This window comes from Aptenodytes forsteri, unplaced genomic scaffold (assembly GCF_000699145.1).
Source record: "Aptenodytes forsteri isolate BGI_AS27 unplaced genomic scaffold, ASM69914v1 Scaffold115, whole genome shotgun sequence".
NCBI lineage: Eukaryota > Metazoa > Chordata > Aves > Sphenisciformes > Spheniscidae > Aptenodytes > Aptenodytes forsteri.
The window spans coordinates 832,392-846,472 of NW_008795319.1; the positions used below are offsets into that span (position 1 = coordinate 832,392).

The following is a 14,081-nucleotide window of genomic DNA, read 5'->3' on the forward strand; positions in this document are numbered from 1 at the left end:
GAGCAACCTGCTCTAGTGGAAGATGTCCCTGCCCACGGCAGGGGGGGTGGACTAGATGACCTTTAAAGGTCCCTTCCAACCCAAAGTATTCTATGATTCTATGATTGTATGAGTTAAACAGCGGAGTGAAACCAATTAAAGTCCCACAGGTAGTCTCACTCTTGGTAAATCCACAAGGTCTTGTTCACATACTAGTAATGTCTGAAAAGCCCAACTGAAGTAGTCTTTCTTTAACTTGAGCAAAGACTCCACTTTTATTCCAAAACTTTCTCAGTCAAAAAGAAGTATGAGTTAAACAGCGGAGTGAAACCAATTAAAGTCCCACAGGTAGTCTCACTCTTGGTAAATCCACAAGGTCTTGTTCACATACTAGTAATGTCTGAAAAGCCCAACTGAAGTAGTCTTTCTTTAACTTGAGCAAAGACTCCACTTTTATTCCAAAACTTTCTCAGTCAAAAAGAAAGCACAAGACTGGGAAGGGGGAGGGTAGAGTCACAGGGGCTGGTGGAAGTTTGGAAGGGGAGCAGTTTGTCCCAAGCTTCAGTTCCCGTCCATCTTGCCTACTGACCACACAGACTTAAAAGTATCTATCATCTTCAGCACCTCCTCAGGAGAGTTTAATAGTGTTTAAGGCCAATAGTGTCCTGGCTTGTATCAGAACTAGTGTGGCCAGCAGGAGTAGGGAAGTGATCGTGCCCCTGTACTCGGCACTGGTGAGGCCGCACCTCGAATACTGTGTTCAGTTTTGGGCCCCTCACTACAAGAAGGACGTTTCGGTGCTGGAGCGTGTCCAGAGAAGGGCAACGAAGCTGGTGAGGGGTCTGGAGAACAAGTCTGATGAGGAGCGGCTGAGGGACCTGGGACTTATTGCTCTCTACAACTACCTGAAAGGAGGTTGTGGGTGTTGGTCTCTTCTAATTAACAAGTGATAGGACGAGAGGAAATGGCCTCCAGTTGCACCAGGGGAAGTTTAGATGATATATTAGGAAAAATTTCTTCACCAAAAGGGTTGTCAAGCATTGGACCAGGCTGCCCAGGGAAGTGGTTGAGTCCCCATCCCTGGAGGTATTTAAAAGACGTGTAGATGAGGCGCTTAGGGACATGGTTTAGTGGGCATGGTGGTGTTGGGTTGACGGTTGGACTCGATGATCTTAGAGGTCTTTTCCAACCTCAATTTAATATATGTGTACAAATAGATAACACTTTCCTCACTTGGCTTTGAGAATTACCTCGCTTACTAGTGTTCACAATGCATCTGAGAAATTAATTCCTTCATTTCATTCCAATACTTACTGCACTTGCAACACTTTTCCCTCTTTTGTTCACCTTTGTCTCTCTTCTCTGCACCCCCATAGCACAAACCTTTGTATAATTGCATTGGAGCTATTGTAAAAGAACTTCCTATCTGTTAAACCTGCCTGAACTAATTATTTTACTGCAGAATATTGCTTTGTAAGCTTGCGCTTAATTGATGCTTGCTCCCACTGAATGCAACATACCACTTTTTTTTCCAGGTATATTAAAGTATTTTATAAAAATGAAACTTGTCCTCCTGATGCTTTTAGTGATTAAAAATAACTTTCTAATCCTAAATTAGGGAACGTGTGTCCCATCTGAGGTTTTAAAAGAGCTCCTAAGTGGCATTTGAGATCTGCTGGGGCAGGCTTTAAATAAATTATTTGATCTAGAATAGGCAGCATAAACATTTATTAACAAATCATGACATGGGCTGTTGTCTTATATACATTTTTCCTTATGTTTGTTGTAAGTCAAAGAAACTTGTATATGTGTTACAGATTGCTGTCACTGTGTTACTGTTCTCCGTGCTTGCTTTCTGGGCCTTGAAACTGCATGTTTCTCAGACCCACAGCTGTCTCTTTTCTGCTATAATTCAGTTATAATTAACTCATTATAAGTATTGCCAGTTTCTTTGCTGTCAATAATGGTACTGCTGCAAATGCAGTTTTTTCAATAGTACCTGTACTATCAGGAAGCTCTCAGGCACTGTATTAGATGTTCTTTTCAGGGTAATAAATTCAATTGTTTGTTATTATCTGTTGCTTATAGAGCTTTAGGGAATAAAGAACGCCAAGCTATTAAACCTGAATATATTTTGGGGTTGTTTTCCTAAATTCTATAGCATGTTCTATGTATCATCATTATTATATATATAATGATTACTTACTGCATTTCTTTAATGAAGAATCTTTTTGTGCAAGAGTTAACTTTATTTCTTATGTTATTTTGCACAACCTTTATATAATTCAGAAGCATTTGAATGGAAACTCAGTAACAACAAGAAGTTTCTTCAGTTTTTTACTACTCTTACTGAAAGTTAGCCATTGCAGTTAGAATCTGACTTCATTCTGACAGGTCACATTTACAAAATAGCATCAAGCTGTCATAATGTGATCCTCTTTAAAAGACTGATAGGCTGAGCTCTTCCTGCTCTCGCTGAGATCATTTGGCTTCAGTTTCAGCTGGGAAGAATTAGTTGAGGAGTACGACTGGTGGACTGTCACCTCTGCTTCTCAGCACTGGCGACAGTCCAGGTTTTTTCAAAGACAACAGTACATGTCACGTGAGTGCAAACAGCACAGGTGTTCAGTGCACAGTCTGTATTATAATAGGCAAGTTTAAAGTTACTGAGGATGACAAATATGTCACTGATTGCTCTCTTTTTAAATATTTTTCAGAAATTGAAAAATTTCAGGGTTCTGAAGGCAAGAAGGAAGATGAAGAAAAGAAATACCTTGATGTTATCAGCAACAAAAACATAAAGCTGTCAGAAAGAGTTCTGATCCCTGTCAAACAATATCCAAAGGTACTGTAAATATAGTCTGACACTTGTTTAATCTTTCTTAATAGAGCGATGAAAAAGTCAATATACTTAAACATTTTTATTAACTCTTAGTATGCAGGCTTTGTGATATTAAAAAAAAAAAAACCACCTAGAAATGAAGCTCCTATTTGAATTTACCTGTTATTATCTATTATATGTTCTAACTTCTGTCTTGGGGCCTTTCAGAAAAGCTATTGAAGTGAATGAGAATTTTTTTTTACTTCAAGTAGGTTTTTTAGCTGGTCTTTAGGCAAACTGATGAGAAGTTTTCTCATAGTTGCTTTTTTCACAGGTACCGTCTTTTTAGAAAAGAAAAGACCAGTTAACAAAAAAAGTATTCTAGCAGAATAAAGAAAAAATGTTTCAATAACTCTGAAAAGTCAGCTTAAGTGTGCTGCAGCTTACTCACACAGGAGTTGGGGGATTTTCTCTGGTGTAATAAGTTTTAAAAGATAAAGTAGCAGGATTACTGCAAGCTATGACTTTGGCAATGTATGTCCGTGTTTATAAAATTCAAATGTCTTTCCACCACATACTTTCTTCATATTGTTTTTTGTTCTCCTCACTGCTACATATTATAATTAAAAAAAGCATTTTTTTTCTTGCAGAAGAGACCCAAATTCAGCTGCTTGCCTGAAGTTTTAGTTTTTATTTTACATGAAAGAAGAGAATGTTGGTGTCTTTTTTTTTTTTGTGTAGTGTTGTATTTTACATAAACAGTTATTTTAATAGTATTCAAAGTGAAATGGTAAACATCTCCATTTATCTCTAGAATATTTTTTTCTTGCTGATTTATTATCACACGGTATTTGGTTCACCATTAGCCTTGATTACACTCTGAGCTTTTTGCTTTATACTTTCTTCAGTAAGAGCAATAAATTACAATGGGTTAAAAGCCTATCAAACAAAATGAAAGGTGTAAAAAATTGAGATTCAGTGATTCCAGCTGACATTTACCTCCTGACTAGTGAATATAAAACTGAGATAATGTAATCATCCAAATGGTAAAGACCTTAGAAATGCACACAGTGCTATTAGGAATTACTTTCTTGCTGCATAGCCTGAGGTGCTTTGACTAGATTTGTGGTATTTTGTGTAAATGCTATAGGTGACCTGAAGTTCTTAATAAGAATGTAATAGTGCTGTAACTTTGTAATGGCAATGTGATAATTATTCAGAATACTATTTGATGAAGATAGTAGAATGAAAGACAAACTATTTAAAAGACAAATGCAATAATCTATCCAATATAGTGCCTGAATATGATTAAATTAACCTTCATTTACTTTAATGAGCTTGTTATATTAATGAGTAGTAAAAGATATAAAGCATTCCTACAGGTTTTGAGCAGTGAAACAAAAAAATCAGTGTGATGGAAATGAAATACTTATTCAGTAATGCAAAATACACTCATGGAAAGTTTCTGTAGTTGATTTGCTAGCAATATTCCATGCTCAGCATGGAATTATTCCCAGAACTGCGGGTTTCCTGCTACCATCTAGTAACCATCCTTCAAGGTTGCATTTGCCATTTGTATCAAACTGCTGATTGCTGTGGTCTAGCATCTTATCTTTTCTTGATGAATTGTATACATTAGGATAGTCAAAATCAGTACACAGTGATTGCTTCAGATTGCTTTATAAATAACAAAAAAAAGTAGAAATCGGGTTAAAAAAAAAGACATTAATTTTATATATTCAGCAGAATATGGTAATAAGAGCAGTTGATCAGACCTGTACTTGTAAAGAGTGAAGAGAATTGCAGTATGATTTCACCTGAGAGGCATTTGTATTTGAAAGAACATTATTTTAAATTATTCATTCATTGTTTTTTTGATAAGATTATTTTGGGCAGTGTTGGGTGAGCTGGGTTCTGTAAATCATAAAAAAGTGTCCAGGAGTATAAAATTTTGGAAAAAAAATTCTGACCAGTTAAAAAAAAAAAAATCATGTGGTTTATAGACTCTCTATTTAGGAATGAGATCAGTCCTTTAATGACATTTGCTCTTATTTAACTACATGTAGAGATATAAATTGCTCCAAGGGAACCCTTGGCCTAAAGGTTTATTATGGTCTGTAGGTTAAGCTGCAGTGAGGGTAGATCCCTTCAGTGACAGCTGTAGAGTCAGAAGCAGCATTTTAAGGTTTGAGTAAAAGTTAACCAAACACAAAAGGCTTCTAGTGGCTAAACAGCTTTTGAAGTTGCAACATAAGTATTATAAAATTGTCTCTACTCAAGTGTCTGATTTCTGAAATTGCTGGTGCAGACGGCAGCAAAATAAAATCAAAGACTGTGATTAGCAACAGCTGTCTTACGTTACCAGCTCTGTTAAAGATACAGGCCTCTCTCCTCTTCTGTAAAATAGAGATCTAAAAAAGAAATAAGGGTGTTACTTGATAGTTCAGCAATGATCTTTTCTGAGGTTGATTATTTTAAATCTCAGCAGCCCAAGTAAAAACAGCATCTCGTTTACACACACTCCCCTGTGCAGCAGATTTCTTCTGAAACAATGATTCAGTGTCTTGTGTTTGTTGATCCTTTTTCCTGTCCCATAGTGCCATTTTCTTACTTTCATGATACGTGAATTCCAGCTAAGGCAGACCAACAAAAATACTCAGAAGACTATTTGTTACTGACTTTTCCTTTTTTCAGCTTTTGTAGCTGTTCAGTTTAAAACTTGCATGAAAATACCAGGGGCTTGTTCATAAAGATTTTGCCATTTAGTCATATTCAGTTGAATGTTGTATTTCAAATACATCAAATATGGGAAAAGAGTGAGTTATTTAAAAAAAAAAAGAAAGAAAGAAAGAAGCAAACAGAGTCTGAAATGGTCTTGTTGCTGAAAAACAAAAGCCACAATTTAGAGGCTTGATGGGAAACTTTGTCATTTGCATGCCAATACCTAGCTCTCAGAGAGTCAGAGTTACTGTATGGGCTTAGGGTCAAAACACCCAAACAAATGTGACTTACACCTTCAGTTATTGTCATGAAAATTTTTCTGGAAAACCTTGGATTTTCAGTAAGCATTTTCTCTTCATATGACAAAAAAGAGTTACTTTGGTTCGAGTTACTACCTTATCAACTCCGAAAACCACTGTTGTATGTTGAAGATGAAGGAACCCACGTTAGTTCAAATACATAGATTTAATGATTTCTTTCCAATTGTTCTTTCTAGAAATTAAATTCTTACCTGGTTAAATCTGGGTTTGGGTATTTCTTTTCCTTCTGATCTATCAACAGGTAAATTAGTCTAAACCTAATGGCGAGTTACTACCTTATCAACTCCGAAAACCACTGTTGTATGTTGAAGATGAAGGAACCCACGTTAGTTCAAATACATAGATTTAATGATTTCTTTCCAATTGTTCTTTCTAGAAATTAAATTCTTACCTGGTTAAATCTGGGTTTGGGTATTTCTTTTCCTTCTGATCTATCAACAGGTAAATTAGTCTAAACCTAATGGAGTTGAAATAACATGGACAAATTTAGAGCCAAAATGCTGAGTTAAGTTATTTAATTGCATGACAGTTCACATTCAAGATAAAGAATTTCCAGTTTTGACAAATTTCAGTTGCATTGAAATTGTGCATTCTGGGAAAAAAACAAACAGCAGTTGATTAAGGAAGAAATTTTCCAAGTTACTTAGTTACTGACGACTGGGAGGTGCAGTGAAGTTGGAGGTGATGACACCTGGAAGTAATGAACTCTTCTTTTTTCCAGTGAGGGACAGAAATCAATGCAATGTCTTCTGAACAAAAGACAGTGTTTAATAGTTTTCTAATGATATGATTATTGAGTAAAGATAGATTTGTCTATAAATAAAAAAGGATAGGATATTTATTATATAGATATAATTATGTAAGTATAATACTAAATGAAATTAATTACAATTTGCTCTGTTGCTAGAGTGAGTCATAAAGTTAGAAAGTTTTAAAACAAAATCTCAGTTTAAGTACAGAATTATAACTCCATTTTCCCTCTATTGGTTTGTTAGATAATGAAAACTGTCAAAATATAAGATACTGGAAGTATGTCCTGCTAACTACCAGGATCTGGTAGGGGTGACAAAGATGACAAGCAGGTTGATTCTTCTGAATGACTTCACTGATGTAAAGTTGCGAACTGCGAGGCACTGTGGCTTCAGAGGATGCAGTGTAATAAAGCCTCTTCCCTGCACAAAGGCTCAGCTGACGAACAATAATGGTCTCGTTCAGAAAAATGGTCTGGCTTCAGCTGAGCTCCTTAAGTCCTTGCTGGCTTCCTCCTGGACGTTTAACTACCATGTTTTTGGAGGAAAAAAAAAGGGGTTTGAAAAAAACCTTTGAATGGCTGGCACCCTGCTTTAGAGTATGTGTTTCTGGGGAAGAGACTTAAGCTAATGTTGATGAATACTGTAAATTAAGTTACATTCCAGATTCTTTATATTTTTTGTTTTGCCTGTTTTATGATGGTTCCTTGAATGATGAATGACTCGACTGAATTCACCTTTTTCATTCTCAAGTGGTTTTTTAAACTGGTTGTGTTGTATATAACATGTCAGGTTGGAGACACTGCTTGAAATTTATTTGTTCAAGTGAAATCTTATTTTAATCTCAGTGATATATTAAAACAGAATTCACAGGTGATTTGAACAACAAAGTACTGTATTTCTTTTGCATATATTACACCTCAGAGTGAATCTCTCCACTAAAAACTTTCTTAGAGGGCATTTGAAACAAATTTTGGATGAAATAACCATTTGCAGGAGAAGAACTGGTTTTGTGCTTTTCCTCTTTCTAATAAATTTAGCATAAGTCAATGGGATTATTTTATTTGTTTTAAATAGTCCCCTATGGAATTACAAATCATTCCAGTGAGCTTGAACACAGAGATTGTATTAATGGAAGTCTTGTCCAGGTACCAGCAGTAAGGCAGCTATCAGCACTTTATCAGTCATTTCTCAGTTCTATCAAGTATGCAATTAATTAAATAAGTAAAGTTTATTGGTGCTTAGTAACCTGCAACATTCCTTTTTCACATGTATGTAAAATGTATCCTTCCCGTATGTATGTTGTTACATAGATCAGATTAGAAAAGAGGCTGTCTATATTAGTATAGCAGAAATTTCTCAGGATAAGAAGATATATATCAACTGAGCTGAGATTTGTTTCTGAAATTTCCCTCATTAACCATTATTCCAGTTAATTACTGTATTTTGTAGTGTGTCAATTCTATGTTAAAAATACACAAGCAAAAAAAAATTTCTGAAGTAATTCAGAAGACTCCTGTCCAGAAGACAGATGTATGAATATTATTCTCCCCAAAACTGAAAAGAAGAACTTACTTTCTTGGTATACTTTATTCAGTAGTATTTCATACAGAGAAACAAAATGTTTCTTATGTTTCTGTTCAGTATATTTGGAATTTTAATTACAGTTATGAACACAAAAGAAAAAATACAACTGATAGTAAGGGGAAGATGTCACATACTGGTGACGATGTGGTAAGAGAATGGAAAGAGAACAGGGTAAAGATTTTGGATAGAAATGAGCACAGAGAAACTTCAGTCACAGTATCAGTAGAAAAAGACCCTCATTAATGAGGAGAGAGTGAAAAAGGATAGTCATGCCTGAGACAGAGGCAAGAGCAAATAGACTGGAGGATGGGACAGAAGGTTCGATGCACAAAAAAGAACTGTATGTGCAGTGATGTTTCATTACATGGGGAAATAATTAGGAAAAGGGACATAAAAGAGGTAAGAGACAGGAAGAGTAAGAGAAATGCAATGGTTGAACTCAAAGACAAGGCAAAAAGAACAATTCATTACTGCATTAAGAGAACGTTCAGAAGTGGGTGTGGGGGCCAGTCTGAACTGGTGGATATGCTGATTTTCTGGCAAGCAGTTATCTACTGATTGACATCTGCTGCCAAATAAAATGCTATTTTCCAACCAATTGGACCTCCTTTGTTTTTTGACTTTTGGTTCCTTCTACAAAGACTTTTGAGAAGTCAGGGTGAATTGCTTTTCTCTTGGCATGAATTTGTGAATTATTTTTTAAGTATGAAAACAAACTTTATTATAGCCGTAGTTCCCAATAAAAGTGTGTGAGCAAAGGAGAAGAAGATCTAGTGTGGAGACAGTTCTGTTGTCCCTTAGTGTTTTCAAATGTGTGTGTTTCTCTGTGTATATTAAGAATCTATTTGGTCTGATCATTTATTGCTCTCTTGTAAGATAAATTTATCCAAATGTGCTGTTCTTAAAAATAGTATATGACTTAAGCATCTTTGTACACTTAAGCCTCTGTGAGCAGTTTCTGCAGTTCCTTGAACAGATTTTTGCCATTTACTAACCAGTAGTTTGGCTTCCATTGTTTTGTATAGTCACCTCCTTTTTTTGTGATAATTTGTTTAAGGAGCATGTAAACCTGGCTTTGCAAATTTGTTCCTTTGTTCAGTTTAAGAATTTGAGACCTTGTTTAAAACCTTAGCTTTATGTAGCACATAATATAGAAAGTTTTTGTTTGCAAGCTTGTCCAGTGCACAGCGTAAGTTAAAATGATCTTGACTTTGGTGCAGTTCTGCCCCCTTTGTGCTTGGCTTCAGCTTAGCTAGATTTCAGCCTTTAAGGGATGGCTTGTTTTGTTCATTACTTTGGCTTTCTATAAGTGCAGATACACAAAACATCTGACAAGTCAGAAAAATAAACAGTATGTATATAAAATATCTTTAATATTACAGTGCATCTTTTACTATTTTAAAGATTCAAATAAAACTCAAAATTGTCACGGCGCTGAATAATATTTGTTTATATCATTTTATACTTCATAAACCTATGACTTCAAGCAAATAACTCATGCAAACTGACCGGTGTTAAAGAATCCATTGTGAAGGGTGAGCTTTTCTGTTCTTGTTCTGTCTTTAACGTCTGGCTCAGACAATGAATATGGTGATTATTCTTTTTATTTAGCATTCTCCTTCTTTTATGTTTTGTTTCTCTCAAAACTGACAGTTGCTATTCTGCTTTCAAGGCAATTGTTGTCATATTAATCATTTCCAGGTGATTTGTGTGTTTAGTTCCCTTTTAAGTAAGATAGGAAGAAAAAGATATAGTGATATGTCCATTAGATGGATGGACAAGAAAATATAAAATTTCTAAGGAAAATGGGACCTGGGCTGTCAGTTCAGTGAGTAGCCAGGACTTCAAACTGTGATTTATATTGCTGTAATGAAATGAGGACGTTGTTGATGCATAAGGCAAAAGGAAAATTTGATCTGTCACTCAGTCCTGGAGATGTTTCAGGAAATTGGAAAAAAACTCCGATATTTTTAATAAAAAGAAACAGAGAATATCCCTACAGAATAGGGATTTTTACCTGCCCTACCAGTATTTTTTTTTTTTTCTCCCATGTAAGACAAGAAAAGCCTTTATACTTGGAAGGATACTAGAATTTAGACCGATGCCAAACTAAATCTAAAGATTATGCTTGTTCTGTTTTTCAACTGAATTCTTTAAAGAGAAGCCTGAACAATGGAAGGCAGAAAATTATTAATTTAGCTAAAGTGTACTGCACTGAAATTGATGCCATGAATAGTTGTTTAAATAAAGAATGCTTTCTCATATGTCTTGAAAGATTTCTACCCCTACCAGGTCTTGATGAAGTAACTGAACAGGCGTCTTTGTAACAAAATATCACTTTTTTTTTTATAAATTTATGGGGGGGGATTCAAACTTCCTTTTTAGTTAAGGCCATTTTAATTTTCATATTCAAGTGTAGTTGTCGCCCATAATCTCTGATCCACACACCACCAGGAATAATAGGGGCAAAAACTTGTTTATGTCCTGTGTTGAATCTGGAATTTAATAGTATTTGATGCTTTCATTAAATCTCTGGTTTCTGGAGTCACTGATATACAGAAAATTATTACAGAAAATTTACATAAAGTGTTTAGTACTTCAGATTCAGAAAAATCTCTTGAAAAGGTACTTGAATAAAAACAATTCAGTGATGAAAGACCAGGCCCTAATTAAGCTGCTCAGATACTAGAAAAAGTACCTGTGAGTGGTATACTATTTCATTTCTGCTTCATACCAAATTTCCTATTAATCTGTATTTTCCATCCTGATCATTAATTTTATTTCAAATGCTAGCAGAAATATTTCAAAATTCAAATTATAGTTTTTCAATATTGTCGACTTCTTTGCTACAAATAAAAAGCTATTTGTAACCAAGGTATTTGCTTTAAATCACTTCTGTATGAACTGTCCAACTAATTCTGAAAAGTGGAATCAAGTGTGTGAACACTTGAATAGAGAAAAAGTGTAAAAGCAGTTATATTCATTTTTGTTTTTCTCGATATCTTCCTGTATTCCACCTGAAGAGAAAAGGCAAAACCTCTCAAACTTCAAAACCTCATTCCACCTCTCCTAAATTTTCTTACGAGTGATGTAATTCTGCTATTCAGTACAGTTTTTCAGTATTTCCAACTGTATTAAAAAACAAAAATACATACAAATCTTCTGTCCTGCATTTAATGACAACAGGTATTTGGAAAATTCAGACAAATACTTTAGCTGTACTTTCAGTAAAATACGTGAATAAAACTTCACACACATTTTTCTTTTCTGACTAATAATAGGGAAAAACTTGTTTATGTCCTGTGTTGAATCTGGAATTTAATAGTATTTGATGCTTTCATTAAATCTCTGGTTTCTGGAGTCACTGATATACAGAAAATTATTACAGAAAATTTACATAAAGTGTTTAGTACTTCAGATTCAGAAAAATCTCTTGAAAAGGTACTTGAATAAAAACAATTCAGTGATGAAAGACCAGGCCCTAATTAAGCTGCTCAGATACTAGAAAAAGTACCTGTGAGTGGTATACTATTTCATTTCTGCTTCATACCAAATTTCCTATTAATCTGTATTTTCCATCCTGATCATTAATTTTATTTCAATTGCTAGCAGAAATATTTCAAAATTCAAATTATAGTTTTTCAATATTGTCGACTTCTTTGCTACAAATAAAAAGCTATTTGTAACCAAGGTATTTGCTTTAAATCACTTCTGTATGAACTGTCCAACTAATTCTGAAAAGTGGAATCAAGTGTGTGAACACTTGAATAGAGAAAAAGTGTAAAAGCAGTTATATTCATTTTTGTTTTTCTCGATATCTTCCTGTATTCCACCTGAAGAGAAAAGGCAAAACCTCTCAAACTTCAAAACCTCATTCCACCTCTCCTAAATTTTCTTACGAGTGATGTAATTCTGCTATTCAGTACAGTTTTTCAGTATTTCCAACTGTATTAAAAAACAAAAATACATACAAATCTTCTGTCCTGCATTTAATGACAACAGGTATTTGGAAAATTCAGACAAATACTTTAGCTGTACTTTCAGTAAAATACGTGAATAAAACTTCACACACATTTTTCTTTTCTGACTTATTTAGGACCTGATCTTTTGTCCATCTCTCTACTAACCTTTTCCATCAGGAGATGAACTCTGACTCCAGTATCTTGCAGAACTCTTGAGTGGATACAGAAAGTAACTTGATTTTAATAGGTTTTAATTTTTGTTAATGATTTTTTTGTTTTCATATCACTGCTGTTGAAATCAGCTCCCACAACATTAGCTAACCTCTTTGTCATGCTGAGAAATTTTGCTCTGTACAGACCTCTTCAGGAATTGCTTCATAAAATTGTTCCTGACTGCAGAGAATAACTTGTACTCCAGATAACATTGTAGAGATTCGCCTGTCTCTTTCATTTAACCATCCGTGGCTATTTAAATCTTTAACAATGTAATTAAAACAGCAACAACATAATTAAAAACAAGTGGCACAAAAAATATTCCCAACATTAAAGGACTTCCCCCCCTCCCCCCCTTTGATTATATGATTTTTGAAAGATTTTTCACGGGATATCTTTCCTTTATTTATACATGCAGGTATGTAGTTCAGCCTCCAGCTTTTACTGTTTTCTTCCTTGAACTCATCCTTAACGTTACAGACAGGGGCACTCAGTTACTACTTTGTGATTTACAAGGACTTACTCTGTGTTATTATGGTGGAATGCAGTATTGCCTTCCATATTTCAAGGTACGCTTTTAGAGTAGTTATAATTTAACATTGCGTGTTGCAGGGCTCTCAAAGGCCAAAACTGAGTTGGAGACACCCTTTGTACTCAACACGCTCAATAAGTAGACTGGTCTTGCTCCAAGGAGTTGACAGGCTGGAAAACACAACATAAGTAGGAAATGAGGCAAATAAAAAGATTGGGAAGAGAGAGATGGTAGTTGGTAGCAGCAGTGTGGAATACAGAGAGAGATGGTAGCTGGTAGCAGCAGTGTGGAATACAGACAAGTTCTAGCCACTCGCCAGTGGGAACGTTGGTTGTGTCTCTTGTTTTCTAAGCCACCAAATCTCTTGCATTCCTCTTTATTCTTCTTTTATTATTCCTATTTGGGTGGGGCAAGGGGAACAGAAGAAAAATATAATTCATAACACTAATAAAATAAGTTTGAGAGCAGGCAGGAGTTCAGCCTGCATTATCAGACAATCCTTATCAGGAGCATGACTTCATGTTAATGGTACACAGATTGTGTATGATTGATTGTGGAGATGTGCTCCACCTACACCGAAGGATATTTGGGTTTTTGTTTGCAATTACAGCAGCATTGTTTCTTCCTCTGCTGTTTGTATTAATGGAGGATTTTTGGACTAAAATCTGTCTTCCGTATCATCAGTGCAAGTTCAACATTTTCAAAGGACCCAGCTTTTGGAAACTGAGGGGAGTTCAGCAAGCAAGTCTGTTGGTGGTTTATGATAAGAAATAGAATCTAGCTCACTTCCACTTACCTGTGTTGCTGCTTAAAGACTAAAAAGGGTAGTGAACAGTAAAAATTAAGTTTTGTCTCTAAATACACAGTGAATCAGATCTAGTAAAACTTTCAAATTGGACCTATGCTTCGTGAGAAATATAAAGCAAACAATTAATTAAGGTGAGATTTATCAAAGTACTGTTGACTTCAGTAGGAGCAGAACTAAGCCAATGATGTCTACTGATCAAAAAGCTCACCTACTTTGTGATCAATTTTGGATGACTTGTGTCCTGGTCTCGGCTGGGAACACTAGTCATCAGCTTCTCATGCCCTGCCAGCGAGAAGCTGGGAGGGGGGGAGGGGGGGACAGCTGACCCAAACTGGCCAAAGGGATATTCCATACCTCCATACCTCGTGCTCAGTACATAAACTGGGGAA

General features: G+C 35.3%; 1 protein-coding gene across 1 annotated transcript in view; it reads left to right on the plus strand.

Moving 5' to 3' along the window:
- The window catches only part of KHDRBS2 (KH RNA binding domain containing, signal transduction associated 2), a 312,654-nt gene that overhangs the window by 2,206 nt on the left and 296,367 nt on the right, over nucleotides 1–14,081 (plus strand). Inside the window, exon 2 of the mRNA XM_009279735.1 lies at nucleotides 2,697–2,824. Within this exon, the coding sequence (XP_009278010.1) occupies nucleotides 2,697–2,824 (128 nt within the window). The remainder of the gene's footprint in view (nucleotides 1–2,696; nucleotides 2,825–14,081) is intronic.